The 18,714-nt window shown below is 41.4% G+C and overlaps 1 protein-coding gene across 7 annotated transcripts in view; it reads right to left on the bottom strand.

Moving 5' to 3' along the window:
- ENPP3 (ectonucleotide pyrophosphatase/phosphodiesterase 3) overlaps positions 1-18,714 on the bottom strand; it is an 89,909-nt gene that overhangs the window by 67,087 nt on the left and 4,108 nt on the right. The window contains exon 1 of one of the 7 annotated variants that reach the window (XM_048844544.2): positions 10,832-11,042. The exons of 5 other annotated variants lie outside the window; for them this stretch is intronic. In XM_048844544.2, the coding sequence (XP_048700501.1) occupies positions 10,832-10,948 (117 nt within the window). In that variant the 5' untranslated portion in view covers positions 10,949-11,042. Of the gene's footprint in view, positions 1-10,831; positions 11,043-18,714 lie in introns of those variants that run through there. One more of the 7 variants, XM_075126750.1, reaches the window with a different exon arrangement.

Here is an 18,714-nt window from a genome sequence, read left to right as displayed (position 1 = left end):
AGGGTAATAAGACTTGTAGATGGGGGGAAGCAGTAGACATGGTATATCCTAACTTTAGTAAAGCTTTTGAAATTGTCTTGCATGACCTCCAATAAACAAACTAGGGAAATGCAACCTAGATGGAGCTACTATAAAATGGATACAAAACTGGTTGGAAAACCATTCCCAGAGAGTAGTTATCAGTGGTTCACAGTCATGCTGGTAGGACATAATGAGTGGGGTCCCGCAGGAATCAGTTCTGGGTCCGGTTCTGTTCAATATTTTCATCAACGATTTAAATAATGGCATACAGAGAACCCTGATAAAGTTTGCAGATGATACCAAACTGGGAGGGGGTTGCAAGTGCTTTGGAGGATAGGATTAAAATTCAAAATGATCTGGACAAACTGGAGAAACGATCTGAAATAAATAGATGAAATTCAATAAGGACAAATGCAAAGTACTCCACTTAGGAAGGAACACTCAGTTGCACACATACTAAATGGGAAATGACTGCCTAGGAAGGAGTACCGTGGAAAGGGATCTGGGGGGCATAGTGGACCACAAGCTAAATATGAGTCAACAGTGTAACACTGTTGCAAAAAAAGCAAACATCATTCTGCAATGTATTAGCAGGAGTTGTTGTAAGCAAGACACGAGAAGTAATTCTTTTGCTCTATTCCACACGGATAGCCTCAACTGGAGTATTGTGTCCAGTTCTGGTGCCACGTTTCAGGAAAGATGTGGACAAACTGGAGAAAGTCCAGAGAAGAGCAACAAAAATGATTAAAGGTCTAGAAAACATGTCCTAAAAGGGAAGATTGAAAAAATTGGGTTTGTTTAATCTGGAAGAGAGAGACTGAGAGGGGACATGATAACAGTTTTCAAGTATGTAAAAGATTAGAAGAATTGTTCTTCTTAGCCTCTGAGGATAGGACAAGAAGCAATGGGCTTAAATTGAAGCAAAGGAGGTTTATGTTGGATATTAGGAAAAACTTCCTAACTGTCAGGATGGTTAAGCACTGTAATAAATTGCCTAAGGAAGTTGTGGAATCTCCATCATTTGAGATTTTTAAGAGCAGGTTAGACAAACATCTGTCAGGAATGGTCTAGATAATATTTGGTCCTGTCATGAATGCAAGGGACCATACTAGATGACCTCTCGAGGTCCCTTCAAGTCCTATGATTCAGCTTAACAAAGAGAAGGTTAAAGGGTGATTTGATTACAGTCTATAAATACCTAGATGGGAAACAAATATTTAATAATGGGCTTCAATCTAGTAGAGAGAGGTATAACAGGATCCAGTGGCTGGAAGTTAAAACTAGAGAAATTCATACAGGAAATTAAGAGTACGTTTTTAACAGTGACAGCAATTAACCATTGAAACAAATTATCAAGGGTGATGGTGGATTCTCCATCACTGACACTTTTTAAAACAAGACTCGATGTTCTCAAAGATATGCTCTAGGAATTATTTTGGGGAAGTTCTATGGCCTGGGTTATACAGACTGGATGATCACAATGGTCCCTTCTGGCCTTGGAATCTTTGAACTTTATCACATATGCTGTACATCAGTAGTATCTATGAATGCTAACAAATGAAAAAATTGGGGAGATCCTGAGTTGAGAGGTGTGAGCGTGTCTGTAGTTATAAGCATAAAAGTAAAATTTGTGATGTGCTTCTTATATTTTAGCAAGAAGCTACCACAAAATTTTGTCCCCTTTAATCTGTGAGTAATCCCATGTGGTAAAGAGGAATGTATTTGCTTGCAGAGGGGGGAGGGACCAGTGAATCTATTAATTTGCTTTCCACTTAAAAAAAAGCTTCCTCATAACCAAGGAGGGAGGCAGCACTTGATAAAATACTTATGTTAAGCACATTTTCCTTGAAGTGATTACACTTTGATCTTAAGAAGTACAGCATATATTGATAATGTAGCATGCAGTTCACCTTGCATAATTTGAAAAAGTTGTATTTTAATCACGTCTCTTAGCATAGGTAAAAGATTTTAAACCATGATCAAATAAAAAAAAATCACTATTTTCCTCAATACCAAAATTCTATTCTCTCAGCCATAATCTCTAGAACCCAAGTTCCCCCCTCCCTTCCTTGAAATAGCTGGGGCGGGGGAAGATACATCTGAGAGCTTTCCCAGTGGGTCATCAACACAAGGCTCAGGGGAACGAAGGATGAAAATAAATTCCAGAGTCTGGGAGACCTCACTTAGAATGCCCTGCCATCAATCCCCTAATATAACCAAGAGGACTAATGGCTCAAATTAATTGCAACTATAGAAAAAAAAGTAAGATGCAGTCTGAAAAGTAGACAGGAGTAGGCACAAAACCTCTTAAAGATTTCTAGATGATTATTAATTATTATTATTTGTATTATTATTGTGCCTAAGAGCCCCAGTCAGAAACCAAGACCCCATTGTGCTAAGCGCTGTACAAACATATATGTTTCAACTGACAAATATTTGAGAACGAGTACTTATAATGAAATACAGATGTTCTTTACATGCCTCATATGGGAAATCTCAATTAATAAACAGGCAACTACTTTCTCTGCCAGAAGCAATTTCCTAGTGTAGCCCGACACAGAGCATATTGTGGTAATCCATTCACAGGGATAACCCTGGTGAGGTCTGCTCTGCAACCGTATCAGCATGTGATTTAGGGGTTAGGGAGAAAGCTAGAGAGGCTTGTGGGTGTTTGGTAGGCAAAAAGAGAAGACTTGGTGCAGCTAAAGATACATGCTGGTTGACAGCCACAAGTGAGAAGCTACAGTTCCTTTCCCTCAGCCTAATCTGCAATCAGGACACACAGTCTCCTTACCTACCCGAAGTAGAGACACAATGCAGACCTGTTAAGTCTCCCATTTTCTCCATGAGACTATTTCAGGTCCCCTTCTCAGGCTCCTGAGCTGGAAGCTTCATCTCTCAAGGTAACAAGGAGACTCAATAGGAAATAGCAGTTGGAGCATCTCACTTTACACCCTTCCCTCAGTAATAGACTGCAGCAACTTAGCTGAGAATGGCCATAGAAACTAGGAGCCAGAAGAAGAAACTAAGGAGGATGCTCATATCTGATATGACACAAACAAATGAGCCCTCTCTGGCTTCTGTTCCTCCCCCTCCCAGCTGTGGCCCTTTCCCCACCTGCATCTGCCCTAACACCCCACAACAGGGTTCATCTCGGAGGCTCCTTTCCAGCCTCAACTGCTGCCAAGCTCCATGTAATCAGGTTCAGAGAGGTAGCTGCTGTGTCTCTCCTTCTACTCTCCAGCTCCATGCTCCTGCCTTTGCAAGCTCACAAGCTGCAAGCTAATGGTAGCAGTTCTTCTTTCTATCCCTTTCCTTGTTTCAAGATGCTGGGGACCACTGCTGGGTTAAGGGAAGTAGATGCTTCTCTAGTGCCCCAGAGGAAAAATGCCCAAAGGAGCGACTGAAGAAAGAAGGGTGGAAAGAGAGAAGTGAGTGGAAAATAATTTCCCAAAGGGGAATTTAAAGCCTTCATCAGAGGCAGTGTCATCTCTTATGCCACACAGGAGTAATCAAACGCTTTAAATTGCGAAAGAGTTGTGCCTATGGATACAACAGCTAGCAAGGCATGACTAAGGTTATGGAATGAAAGACTGGGTGCAGTCAGATGCACTGAAATAGATCTGGAACCCCAGGAGGATCTTCCCAGAAGGGCCGACACAGGCTGGTCAATGTGGTGATGCCTGAACCACTCATGCAAGCAAACTGGTAGATCAAAAACTAATATGATCAAATGAGGAGACTCTAATGACACGAATATATGCCAGTGCGGTGAGGTGCAGACCATGGAGCACCTGCTCGTTTGCTGACTCTTTGGGGAGACCTAAATGAAGGAGGACCTCGCTGCAGCAATGGATAGGACCATCACTTGTGCACAGTTCTGAAAAATTATCTAGTTTTTGACAAGGACACAAGAATCAAAAGCTTCCATCTTTAAAAAGGTTTCAGAGTAACAGCCGTGTTAGTCTGTATTCGCAAAAAGAAAAGGAGTACTTGTGACACCTTAGAGACTAACCAATTTATTTGAGCATGAGCTTTCGTGAGCTACAGCTCACTTCATCGGATGCATCTGATGAAGTGAGCTGTAGCTCACGAAAGCTCATGCTCAAATAAATTGGTTAGTCTCTAAGGTGCCACAAGTACTCCTTTTCATCTTTAAAAAGAAATGGAGAGAACATAGAATTGATACCCATTTGAAGAAAATTAAGACCTTGGATGTAGCTTATGCTTCTGCCCCCTCCCCAGAGAAGCTCAGAACCCTCATCAATCTAAGCAACAAACTGTCCCAAAAGGTTGAATTTCCTTTATTCTGTTTGAAGCAAAACTACTGGAAATCTGGCAAGAGAGCGGGCAAGCTGTTTGCATACAGACTTAAGCAAAAGGCTAACAGAAATAAGATTGCTACTATCATGAATAGCAGCAATAAATTATCTACAACACAGTTAGATATTAATAAACAATGTCAATGATCTCTGACTCTCAGAAGAAACTTTTAGATGCCCCTCTAGAAATCATGAAACTGATAGGCTATAAAAGAAACAAAGGTCGTAAAGACTCCTGACGGGTTCCCAACTGAATTTTACAAAAAGTTCTGTGAAACTTTAATACCTAGATTATTGAATATGTCCAATGAGGCCAAGAATGAGCAAACTCTCCCACCTACTCTAAGAGAAGCTGTAATTTCAGTTATTCCTGAACCTGGGAAAGACCTTGGACTAAGCAGTAATTACAGGCCAATTTCTTTAATCAATTGTGGCACTAAGATTCTCATTAAAGCTCTTGATATGCAGCTGGACAAAGTCCTCTAACACATCATACAGATAAATCAGGCAGGCTTCCTTCATGATAGACATAGCTTAGATAATTTGCATCAACTGATTGACATTATCAGTGCTTTGAGAGATCCACAAGTACTCCTTTTCTTTTTAAAGAACCCTTAGCTGTCATTTCCTTAGCTGCCCAAAAGGCCTTTGACCACATAGGCTGGGACTATCTTTTTCATATGTTAGCAAAATTTGGTTTTGGTAAACAATTTATAGCTTGGATTCAGCTTTTATGCACTATCACAGCTTTCAGGGTAGTTGCCAATAGTATTATTTCTACCCCATTTCCATGACAGAGAGGTAAATGTTTTCGCTTTAGAACCCATAGACATTGCCACCCAAGCAAATCATGGCATCTAGGTGGTCAAACAGATGCAGATGATGCTCTTATAGATGTATCTAAGCCCAAGGTTACCGTTCCTAACCTTTGAACCACTATTAATATGTTTGGACTCCTCTCAGGATAGAAAATTTCTTGAGGTAAATCAGAAATCTTAGTCATTAACAAATATGCCCATAAAGGCCTTTTCTCGAATTGGGATTTCCAATAGCAGTCCTCTTATATGAAATATTTAGGAATACTGATTCCCAGTAATATTCAAGACATCCCTAACATAAATATAGAACCAATTATTGCACAAGTGGCTAACAATTTGGGGAGATGGAGTTCATTAACCCTCAGTTTGTGGGGGAAAATTAATATACTGAAGATGAATGTCCTTCCTAGAATTTTGTATGTCCTGACAGGTCTCCCTATTTCTATTCCTCAAACTTACTTTAAGAAATTCAACAATATTTTCAGAATGTTCCTTTGGGGCGCAGGTAAGAAACCTAGACTGGCTCTGAACAAATTACAGCTTCCCCTTTCTCTGTGAGGATTTTGTCTTCCCAACTTGGAAAATTATCTTATCTCCTCTATATTGAGCCAGTCATCTTTGTGGCTATTAAATATGACCACACAGACCCACTTTGGGTTCAGATTGAATGAGAACTGGTATATCTTCTCTCCCTTTTAGGCATGGTAGGGTTAAATTATTATAGATTTGATGGCTCCAGAGCTCCCACAATAATAGCTGTAAGGCAAAACCTTCATGTGGAGGGATTGGATGGACAGAGAAATAATGATTGTCACAGCTAATTGACAATGATAAATTAAACCATTTATAGATCTTCAGCAACAATTTGGCATGCCCTGCTCTGGAGCATGGAAATACTCCAGTTAAAGCATTTACTCACAAATGTACTTGAATTGGATGCATTGGGAGCTCCATATCCTCCAGAACTTTTATTATTTTGGAGGAAACTTCCTGGAGTCACTTGGCCAGTGGGATACTTTGATGATTTTCTGGCCCCAAAACCTCTGCCAAAGATTGATAACTTGAGAGTTGCTTGGAATAGAGATTTGAATACACAACTACCTCTAACCTAGTGAAATACAATTATTCCTAATGTCAGAAAGCAACTATAGCCCTGAGCAGGGCTGGCCTTACCATGAGGCGAACTGAGGTGGCCACCTCAGGTGCCAGACTGTGTGCGGGAGAGCCACCACTAGGAACCAGAGTGTAGAAAATTGTGCCTGCTGCTAGTGCATATGTATTCTCTATGCCCTAGATGCACAGAGATAGTGGAGTGCTGTGCTAGAGGAAGGAGGGCACAAGAGACATAACAGGCAGGCAGGAGAAAAGGTGAGAGGAGCTGATATCTTCTCTCACTCAGGCCCTGCTACCAGTCTGCTTATTTGTCCCCTTCAATTGAGTGTTGAGAGCCACTATAGCTGGCACAGAACAGCAGTCATGAATGAAAGAAGAAAACACCCCTCTGGGGCAGCATTCAGAAAAAGAAAGAAAGCAAAGGAAGCTTTTCCATCTAAGCAGGAAGGAGCTCTCCTGAGATACATAGACACAAATGTTCACGGTGAGACTTCCGGCCCCAGTGAGGATGTGAGTGGTGAGAAGATGCCTGATCTTCCAGTTAGTCAGAATGCAGGTGACCTGGCAGCTGACCTGCAGCATCCATATCTCCATCTCAAATGGATGTAACCATGCACATTCCTGAAGAAAAATGTAGATCAGAGAAGAGTGTGGTGGAGGCGCAAGAAACAGCAGCTGCTGAGTTTTGTTCCTTAAGTCTAGATGATCAAGGACTGCGGACCCACTTGAGCAGTAGCCTGAGGGACTTCCTTGTGCTGCATGGGCCACAGCAAGTGAAAAACTTCATGTTCCCCAAAGACAATGAAAATAGAAGCTTCCATCCAACAAATTACTGGCATGAAATCCCCAATAGTGACAAAGTGGAGAAGCCATGGCTTATGTACTCAAAAACCCAGAATGCTGGATACTGTTTTTGTTGCAAACTCTTCCAGTCTAATGTTCCAGCCACACTGGGTTCTACAGGAACAAAGGACTGGAAAAATCTGGCTAGAAATCTGGTATGCCATCAGAAGGCAGCAAATCACCAGAGAGCATTCCATAGGTGGAAAGAGCTTGAGATGAGACTAAGGTTAAAGGCCACCATAGATGATCAGCATCAAAAGAAGATTGCATCAGAGTCTCTTTACTGGCAAAATGTTCTGAAAAGGCTCATTGCCATTGTGAGAATGCTTGCTACCCAAAACTTAGCACTGCGTGGCACTTCAGATCAGCTGTATGTGCCAAACAATGGAAACTTCCTTAAAACTGTGGAGCTGATGGCTGAGTTTGATGCTGTACTCCAGGAGAATCTAAGAAGAGTCACCACCCAAGAAATGTACACACACCACTACCTTGGAAAAACAATTCAAAATGAGATCATACAGTTACTGGCAACAGAAGTCAAACAGAAGATTGTGGCAGATCTAAAGTCAGCAAGATATTCCTCTGTTATTCTGGACTGCACACCTGACATCAGCCAAACGGAACAAATGACTTTAATGGTACGTTTTGTAACAACAACAGAACCTAGTGAAAATGTCCCTGCAACGGTGACTGTCAGAGAGCATTTTCTAGAATTTATTGACATCGATGATACTACAGGAGCTGGTCTGACAAATGTGCTTCTTAAAAAGCTGGAAGATATGGGAATTGCGATAGCTGACATGAGAGGTCAAGGCTACGATAATGGTGCCAACATGAGAGGAAAAAACAGAGGAGTGCAGACATGGATCCAAGAGTTAAACCCTCGAGGTTTTTTTGTCCCATGCAATTCTCATTCATTGAACTTGATGGTCAGTGATGCAGCATCAGCTTCTAGTGAAGCTGCTGAATTTTTTTAATGTAATTCAAAGCATCTATGTATTTTTCTCTGAATCAACTCATTGATGGCAAATTTTGAAGCAACATCTGGGAACGTCCTCTCTGACACTGAAACCACTGAGTGCCACACAATGGGAAAGTCAAGTGGAGGTGATAAAGCCTATCAAACACCAAATTGGGAAGATAGATGATGCCACAGTTGCCATTATGGAGGATAATGCTATGTCAGGAACTGTTCGTGGGAGAACAGTGGCAGAGGGAAATGGAATCACCAGAAACATACATAACTTCACTGTGTTGTAGCATGACATACTGTTTGAAATAAATGTTGTGAGCAAGAGACTCCAAGGTGTTCACGTTGATATATCTGGAGCAATGGAACAACTGGACAAAGCAAAATCATACCTACAGTTTTACCAGTCAGATGAGGGATTTCAAAACGTTCTGAAGCGTGCACAGAAGATATAGAGGAATTTCACTGAAAGCTATTTTCCTACCCATTCAAGAATACGAGAGTCACTGAAGAAGAAGACATTTTGATTACGAGGCACGGGATAATCCCATAAGAGACCCCAAACAACAATTCAAAGTTGAATTCTTTAACCAGCTGCTAGATTGTGCAATACAGTCAGTTGAAGAACGTTTCATGCAGCTCAAGGAACACAGCAGTATATTTGGGATGTTGTATGATATTCCAAAACTCCTCCCTATACCTGAAGAAGACCTACACCAGCAATGCAGGGCACTAGAGACAATGCTGACACATGGTGACATGCGCGATATTCATGCGAGTGATTTAGGTGATGAACTGAAAGCCCTTTCAAGATACATTTCAGAAGGATCAACTCCAAAGGCTGTTCTGGAATATATGTGCACAAATAAGTTGACCACCATCTTTCTAAATGCTTTTGTTGCTCTGCGCATACTTCTAACACTTCCTGTAACAGTTGCCAGTGGAGAACACAGCTGCTCCAAGCTGAAGTTAATAAAAACACATCTACGCTCCACAATGACACAGGAGAGGCGGGTCGGCCTTGCAACCATCTCAATAGAGCATGAGCTGGCCCAGACTGTGGACCTTGCAGGAAGCAGTTCAAATCTTTGCAGCCAAGAAGGCACGGAAAGCACCACATTGATTATTCATACAGATAAAAATGCCAGTGTTTACTATGCAAGAAAAGTTACATTTGCTGTTCAGGCATTTGAAAGTTAAGTGTTACTTAAAATTTTTGAACAAGGCATTTTAAGTTGTTAGTTCTCCTTTATTGGGGTAAGTAGCAGAGCTGTACCATGAGAGGAGTAGAATAGGAAAAAGGCAGAATTGAGACCTTTCAAAGTTTTGGCCCAAGTGAGGGGGCATGGGGGCGTCATTTGAGCTCCCCGCCTCAGGTGCCAAAATGTTGTGGGCCGGCCCTGGCCCTGAGACTATGGCTTATTCACAAAAAGACACTTTTTTCGAATATGCTGATCCCCCCATAGACTAATGGTAATGGGCTTCATAAATGCTGACCGTTGTTGGAAATGTAGCTCCTTGGTACTACATGAGTTCATATGTTGTGGGAGTACCCTTGTATCAAGAACATCTGGTATGAAGTGGGTCAAAGGGCCAATCTGATATTGGATGCTAAATTACAGCTCTACTCCTTAAACTTTATTTTTAGATACATTCCTAATAGGTGGCGACTACCTGGTAACAAGGCAGCATTCAGACTTTTCTGCATGGCTATGTTCTATTACTGAAGTTTCCAGTGTTATAGATTCCTTCCAGCCTGGTTTTAGAAGTGAGTTTCTTGACTTTTTTGTGGTAGCCGTGTAAGTCTGTATCAGCAAAAATAACGAGGAGTTCTTGTGGCACTTTAGAGACTAACAAATGTATTTGGGCATAAGCTTTCGTGGGTTAGAACCCACTTCATTCTTATGCACAAGGACTCCTTGTTATTTTGACTTTTTTGGTTACAGAGAAAAGCTTGAAAAAGTGCACTGAGCATACCACAAGGCTCAAAAAAAAGGAGAAAACAAATAAGAGCCCCAAATTTATATTTACAAGCCAATCTCATTAGGGAGAAGGGGGAATTGACCCCCTAATACCTTAATATTTGGGCATGACGATATTATCTGCATCTCTATTCTTTGTACTTTTTCCTGTATCTTGGTACAAGGGCATTATTCACCAGTTACTTGACTGTGTTTTCTGATTTGCTAATGAAATATCTGAATACACAGAGACCAAAAATAAACTAAAATAAAAACCACAGCTCCGTTAGCCACTAACGCAAGAAGTTAACGTTTCTCATTTTAAACAAATACGTAACATATAAAGCGCTAAATACATTTTAGGCTCTTTGGATAATACAACAAACATAATAATGTTACAATAAAAGTGAGGTGGTGAATGCACAAGCTTATTTGTTCTGTGTTGCAGTTCATTGAAGCCTGAAGGTTTTGTTTTTGCCATACATAAAAAGAACTGTTCGTGTATTTCAGTAAAGCATAAAGTACAGATTTATACTGATAACAAAATAGCTCTGATATTGTTGAGGCTGCCTGACCAATACTATAAAATTCATAGAGTCCTGCCAGAGAAGTTCATGCATCCGTCCTGTAGAATTCCAATCCCCTTAAGTATAGACTGGACAAGTTTATATAGTTAAATTAAACACGGTGAAACGTCTCTCTAACAAATATCAAGTTTATAATCAATAAGAACAACATTCAGAATTCTGAAAGTCTGAAAGAAACAGAACAGTCACTACTTACGCCACAGAGTATCTTATATTTCAGAAGTGTTTTTTTCTTAACAATTTCCTCTGTTTGTAAACCCATTAACTCCATCTGGCTGCTTTGATGTGCATTTGTTTCTTTGTCAGATAGCATTTTGCTGTGAGTCGTATCTTCTAATATTGCTATAGTCCTTTATCTCCTTTTTCAGTTCAGCTACAGCGAACATTTCATCTTGGCATGAACTGAACACCTGGCACTGTGGTTTCAGGATTTTAATGAGATCAGAGTCCCTGAGTCATAGGGCTGCAGCAAGTCACAATAACAGGGAAACACATTCAGCAGGATCAAAGTGTGAGAAGCATAATCAAGGTCATAGTTTTGGTTTTGTGGCACCTTAGAGACTAACAAATGTATTTGATGCATCCGATGAAGTGAGCTGTAGCTCACGAAAGCTTATGGTCTAATAAATTTGTTAGTCTCTAAGGTGCCACAAGTCCTCCTTTTCTTTTTGCGGATACAGACTAACACAGCTGCTACTCCGAAACAGTTTTGGTTGTGGTCAGTACATGTAGGGTTTTTTGTGTTTTAAAATAAGGAGAGTACTTGAAAATCATAGTTTAGGATTAATTTGTGAGCCAACAGTAAAGCAATCAAATAAAAAATAATACAAGTGAAATTCAAATACTTGATTAAAAGCCTCTCTTCAGTTCAGCATGCCATTCATTATCCTCAAAGTTACATAACAAGTATTAAGCCAAATCCATTATCATATAAGTGGATTTTTGGCTTGGATTCTATACCATATCTTTGTGTCTTTTTTCATGCTAGTCCTTGTGTTTTGAAGTCCTTTCTCTTTCTTCTGTATCAATCCTGCCTTAAAATTCAATTTTTCTATGAAGCCTTCCAGTTAAAATTCATCAGTAATAGAACTGATTGTTTAAAAAAAGACAAACCAGTATTGCCAACTCTAACCATTCCCAAGTGATGAGCAAGACAACAAAAATAATTACATTGACTTAAAAATCATGAGGCTGAGCCCTGGTGCTAGGGGCTCTGCAGGGCTGCAGTGAGGTAGCTCCTCACTTTCAACTACAGTACCCTTTCCATGCCCTTTGGCACCAGCTCCGCCAATTCAGTGCTGGGGCATCCAGCCCTAAGGGGGCCAAGAACAGCATGGTGTAATCTTTCAGGGAGAACCCACCGGTGCATTTGAAAAAGAGAGCAGGTAGCCCCTAAATGTAGTATGGTGACCTACCACACCCCGCAAGTCCCCTGTAATTCAAACACTGCTCTCTCCTCCCTCTTTCCTTCCCCTTTTCTCTCCTACACCTTCCTCTGAGCTCCCCTGTGGGCCCTGTCACGCAGCTCCTTAAGAACCTGGTATCACTTCAGCATGCAGGGGCAAAGTACAGTTTGGCCCAGACACCTCCTCCTCCTACTTCTTCTGCTTCTGGCTTCTAGCACTAAGTTCCATAGCACTTCTGTTAATCCCTACGTCCAGTTAGCTGAAAATTTCAGATATCCCCCTGGCCATTTGTACAAAGAGGAATTTATTGTAGTTCTCATGGTGCAGAAGTCATCTTATTGGACTACTTGCAAGCATTTTAGGAGCAACACAAAACTGTAAAGCTCAAGAGATGGTCTATTATGATGGATACAGAATGATGCTGGTGCATAGTAAGGCATGCACCATAGCAGCATCTGAGTCTGTGGTGCTCACATTTGTCAGAGCAGAGTATGAAGCACCTAACAGCTATTAGAATATTTTTCTTTATAAAATACATGTTCACTTTGTGATGGGTTCGGTCACAGAGACCCCCTTGGGACTGTCACCTGAATGCTGGAATTACCTCTGAGCCCTTTTTCCCTGCCAGCTTGGGACTCCAGAACCCTGCCTTGTTGAGCCAGACACACCTGCCGGCTGCAACACAGACCCAGACTTTAACCAAAAACTGCTCAGCAGGTCACCTATCTCCAGCCCCCAGACACCCAGCTCCCAATGGAATCCAAACTCCAAATAAATCCATTTTACTCTGTATAAAGCTTATACAGGGCAAACTCATAAATTGTTCATCCTCTATAACACTGATCGAGAGATATGCACAGCTCTTTGCTCCCCCAGGTATTAATCACTTACTCTGGGTTTACTAATAAACAAAAGTGATTTTATTAGGTATAAAAAGTAGGATTTAAGTGGTTTCAAGTAATAACAGACAGAACAAAGAAAGTTACCAAGCAAAATAAAACAAACCACGCAAGTCTAAGCCTAATACATTAAGAAACTGTTTACAGGTAAATCTCACCCTCAGAGATGTTTCAATAAGCTTCTTTCACAGACTAGACTTCTTCCTAGTCTGGGCCCAATCCTTTCCCTGGTACAATCCTTGTTAGTTCCAGCAGACATCTTAGGTGGAAAGCAGAGGTGTTCTCATGACTGCGCCCCCCCCCTTGTTCTGTTCCACCCCCTCTTATAGCTTTAGCACAAGGTGGGAATCTTTTGTCTCTCTGGGTCCCCACCCCTCCTTCTAAATGGAAAAGTACCAGATTTAAGATGGATTCCAGTATCATGTGACCTGGTCACATGTCCTGTGACACCTCATTCTTCATTCTCCAGGTCACATACACAGGAAGGCTTGCAGGTAAATAACCCCATTCACAACCAATTGTTCTAGTCAATGGGAGCCATTAAGATTTTAAGCCACCATTAATGGCCCACACTTTGCATAATTACAATAGGACCTCAGAGTTATATTTCATATTTCTAGTTTTAGATACAAGAATGATACATACATACAAATAGGATGAACACACTCAGAAGATTATAAGCCTTGTAATGATACCTTACAAGAGACCTTTTGCATAAAGCATGTTCCAATTAGCTTATATTCACATTCATAAGCATATTTCCATAAAACATTATGGAGTCCAACGTCACACACTTGTCAACAAATAAAAATATTTGTTCGCATTTATTTTAACCCACCATAACAGGAAAATATGCATATATGTATGCATACAAAGGATGTTGCAGTATGAGAAATACTGTTAGGGGAAAATTTCCATTAGCTGCTATGAGAGATGGCCTGAGAAAGGACTGAAAGACTGAGCCCACTATACATACTGAAAATCAAATATGTTTGCTCCTTGCTTCATGAACTTACTTGAGGATACCTGCAGCAGGAGAGTCTCACAAGACTCAGACTTGGCAAAAGCCTTCACATGCTTCTGCATCATCTTCAGCAGCAAAGTTATAGAAATAACAGAATCACAGAAATGTAAGGCTGGAAGGGACCTTGAGAGGCCATCTAGTCCAAACCCCTAGGCTAAGGCAGAATCAAGTAAATCTAGACCATCTCTGACAGAAGTTTCTCTAAATTGTTCTTAAAAACCTCCAGTGATGGGGATTCCACAACCTCCCTTAGAAGCTTGTTCCAGTACTTAGCTATCTTTATATAGTTAGAAAGTTTTTCCTAATATCTAACCTATAACTCCATTGCTGTGGAATAAGCTCATTACTTCTTGTTCTACTTTCAGTATATATGGAGAACAATTGCTCACCGTCGTCTTTAGAACAACCCTTGACAAATTTGAAGTCACTTATCAGGACCACCCCTCAGTTTTCTTTTCTCGAGAATAAGCATACCCCTTTTTTTAACTTTTCCCCAGATCTTTTATCATTTTTGTAACTTTCCTTGGGCCTCTCTCCAATTTGTCCAGATTTTCCTTAATGGGTGGCACCCAAAACAGCAAACAATACTCCAGCTGAGACCTCTCCAATGCTAAGTAGAATGGGACAATTACCTCCCCTGTCTTACGTACAACATCCCTTTACACCCCAGAATGATATTAGCCTTTTTCACATTTGCACCACATTGTTGGCTCATATTCAATTTGTGATTCACTATAACCCCCAGATCCTTTTGAGCAATACTACTCTATAGGAAGTTAAAACCCATTTTTATTAGTGCATTTGATTTGTCCTTAGTAAGTGTAGTAGTGGATGTTAGGATATAGATATTCAGGCCTGACTGTAAAGGCCTATACTCTAAGAATTTAGGTGTATTCTTATCACTTGGCTAGTGATAGAGGTATAAAAGAAAGAATCAAAACCACTGTCTGCCAGTGTAAGGGCCTTCTCTTACTGTGACAGTTTGTGGCCCTGTGCTTAGGCTCAGGCCTTTGGCTAAGCAGCAGAGGCAGCCATAAGCTGGGAAGCGAACGGTCACATCCTCACATTCCAAACTAGTCACATTGAAATAAGGTGCTATTGGGCTGTTAGGCACTATCAGGACAGCATTGTATTCCTATCACCTCCAGAGAAAGGGAAGTGCCTAGAAAATGTAAAAGGAAACTTAGTTTGATAGCATCCTGTCTGGCAAGAACTCACTTATCAATAGCTGGGATGTGAAATCCTCACTTCTGTATTGTTTTGTCATTATAGTTCCCACTTTGCTGTTGTTTGTCTGTATAATCTCTGTCTGGTTCTGTGATTGTTCCTGTCTGCTGTATAATTAATTTTGCTGGGTGTAAACTAATTGAGGTGGTGGGATATAATTGGTTACATAATCATGTTACAATATGTTAGGATTGGTTAGTTAAATTTCAGGAAAATGATTGGTTAAGGTATAGCTAAGCAGAACTCAAGTTTTACTATATAATCTGTAGTCAATGAGGAAGTGACTGGGGGTATGTGGGTGGGGGTGGGTGTGTGAGATGGGAACAGGGAATGGGGGTAAGAAAATTGGAATCATGTTTTGCTAAAGGGGGAAATGGGATCAGGGAATGGGAGTAAGGAAGTTGGAATCATGTTTGGCTAAGGGCAGGAATGGGAACAGGGACACAGATGTAAGGCTCTGTGGTGTCAGAGCTGGGAAGGAGGATACTAAGGAAGGAAACTGGAATCATGCTTGCTGGAAGTTCACCCCAATAAACATCGAATTGTTTGCACCTTTGGACTTCGGGTATTGTTGCTCTCTGTTCATGCGAGAAGGACCAGGGAAGTAAGTGGGTGAAGGAATAAGCCCCCTAACAGTGGAGTCCTTTGCACTTGTGTAAGCAGAGTCTGAATGAGCTCTCCCCTGACATCTTGTGGTGAGCTGTGGAAAAAGACTTCAGAAGCTGATCTCATTTGCATGGACACACCCACCCTGCCTAGGTGCTCAGCATGATGGGATTGCTTGCACATATGATTACTTGTGGCTGGTGTTGGATCCCCAGTCTCCTTATTATTGGGGCAGAAGTAATAAAGCGTTCTTATCCTTGTTGTGTGAACCAAGGGCAGCAGCACTGTATCTGGCATACCCCCCATGGAGGGACTCACCCTCAACTGAACGGCACCTGTGAGGCAGGGCACATGGGTTCTCAAGCATGATGAGCTGAGAGAGTGTGGGGGACAGGTACTTATACTTGGTGGTGAAGGCCATGTTTAAAAATCTTAGATGCCATTTGACCCTTCTCTCCAAGATATAATAAAAGAGCTAATTTAGACTGAATTGAGAATCTTGTTACATGCTGCAGAACTGAAATCACTGATACCTATGGCTAAGTATTAGACCTACTTTGGGACAGTGTCTCTATTGCAAGAGACTACCCAGTGTGCACCAGCAGTGAGGCTCCCCCACTAACAGCTGAAATCACTGAGAGCTGTGTTAAGTGTGCTTGTGTGTGTGTGTGTGGGGGCTGAAGACATCTTGGTGAGTGGGCAGCTGGCAGAGAGGTGCAGCTGGCGGAGTCACACACGGCCAGCAGGGAGGGTGGTAGAGAGGCGCAGCAAATGGCCAGAGCAGAGGCATGCAAAAGTGTGGCAATCAGCCGTTGGAGTGATGAGTGAGTGCCCGAGCAGTGCAGCATGTAAGGTGCCTCCTTACCCCCCGTGCCTTCCACACAGGGTGGAAGGTGAACTCTGCAGATGAACCTCTGAACTCTGAGGTTGCACTGACCAAGGAGTGCACTGTGAGTGGGGTACAGAGAAGGGACGGGCATGTTAAAAGGACTTTTGTGTTGCTGGACTTAAGACCCTGAGGGGAAAAGGACATTGCCCAACTTACTTGGGGGTGGATCTTTTGCTCTTGGTTTGTGTTTATGAACCCTAGTTGTGGTGTTTTCCCAAATTAATGCTGAGTTAACTCCCTCTTTTTATTAAAAGTCTTTGCTACACTCAGACTCCGTGCTTACGAGAGGGGAAGTATTGCCTCTTAGAGGCACTCAGGGGGTTGTGTGTAATTGTCCCAGGTCACTGGTTAGGGGCTCGAGCCAGTTTTGGTTGTATTGTTGAAAAGAAACCCCTAGATACTGAACCCGGCCCTTGTTTCTGCTGGTTCTACCTGGCAGAAAGATTACACTTGTCATAACTGAATTTGATCTTGTTGATTCCTGACCAATTCTCCAATTTCTCAAGGCCATTTGGAATTCTATTCCTCTCTTCCAAAGTGCCTGCAATCTCTCCCAACTAGATGTCAGCCACAAATTTTATAAGCATACCCTCCACTCTCTTATCCATGTCATTAACGAAAATGATAAATAGTACCAGGACAGGACAGATCCCTGTGGGACTCCACTAGATATATCCTCCTCATTTGACAGTGAACCACTAATAGAACTACTTTTTAAGTATAGTCTTTCAACCGGTTATGCAGCCACCTTATAAGTAATTTAATCTAGACCACACTTCCCTAGTTTGCTTATGAGAATGTCATGTGAGATTGTATCAAAAGCCTTACTAAAATCAAAATATTTCACAACTACTTCCTCCCCCCCCCACACACTGATTAGGCCAGTCAACTTGTCAAAGAATTAAATTAGGTTGGTTTGGCATGATTTGTTCTTGACAAATCCATATTGGGTATTACTAGGGGTCTACCAAATTAGTGGCTGTGAAAATCACATCATGGACCGTGAAATCTGGTCTCTTCCATGAGATCTGGTCTCTGACTATCCAGCTCTGAAGGCAGAGTGGAGAGCAGTGGCTACTGGCTGGGCGCCCTGCACCGAAGGCAGAGCCACTGCCAGCAGTAGCATAGAAGTCAGGGTGGTAATATCATTAATGCACTTTGGTCTAGTCCGTATTGAAACTGAACTAGATCAAAGCGCACTTACTGTTAATGCACATCAGCAGGGTCTGCACAAGCAGTAAATGTGCTGCAGGCTAGTGTTGGGTAGATTCACACCCCAGCTTTCTGTTAAGTAAATTGTCCTGTAGACAAGCCTTAATTTATAAAACTTAAGCACGTAAAATATGGAATTACTAGGCAAAGAAATCATAAAGCTAACACTGCCCACAAAACAAACATAAATTCTTTAACCTGATGCCAAGTAGGTGCTTATGGCCAACAAGGTGTTTAAAAATAAACCGAGTTAACCTCCGCCCTGAAGCATCAGGCTTTATATTCCTTCCAAACGTTTTTCTGTGTGTGTGTTTACAATTATAACTGGATGTCCACATAATCTACATAATGTTCAATCCCTCTTTGAATCCTGCTAAGTTCTAGGCCTCAATGTCATACTATGGCAATACATTCCATAGTCTAAATACTCACTGAGTAGAAAATGTATTTCCTTTTACTGGTTTTCAATTTGCCACCTTTCAGTTTTATTGACCATCCCCTTGTACTTATATTAAGAGAAAGGGTGGACCATAATTCCATATAGAAAGTGGCAAGGTAACAAGGTAATAACCTCACCTGATCCCCCGGGAGTCAGTCTTACAGAAGGAATAGCAGACTACTAAACAAAACCCAAGAAGACACTGGCTTCCTGCTTCTTGAGAACATCCAAGTGCTACTGACAATGCTGACAGAAGTAACTGACAGAAGTAACACATCTAGCCACTGTCAATGTGAAACACATAGAGTACATCTACATTTGAACTGGAAGGTGTGATTCATATCTTAAATAGATGTACCCATGCTACCTCAGCTCAA

The sequence above is a fragment of the Caretta caretta genome, chromosome 3, assembly GCF_965140235.1.
Source record: "Caretta caretta isolate rCarCar2 chromosome 3, rCarCar1.hap1, whole genome shotgun sequence".
NCBI lineage: Eukaryota > Metazoa > Chordata > Testudines > Cheloniidae > Caretta > Caretta caretta.
The sequence above is the reverse complement of the archived record's forward strand: the minus strand, read 5'-3'. Positions and strand labels throughout refer to the sequence as shown.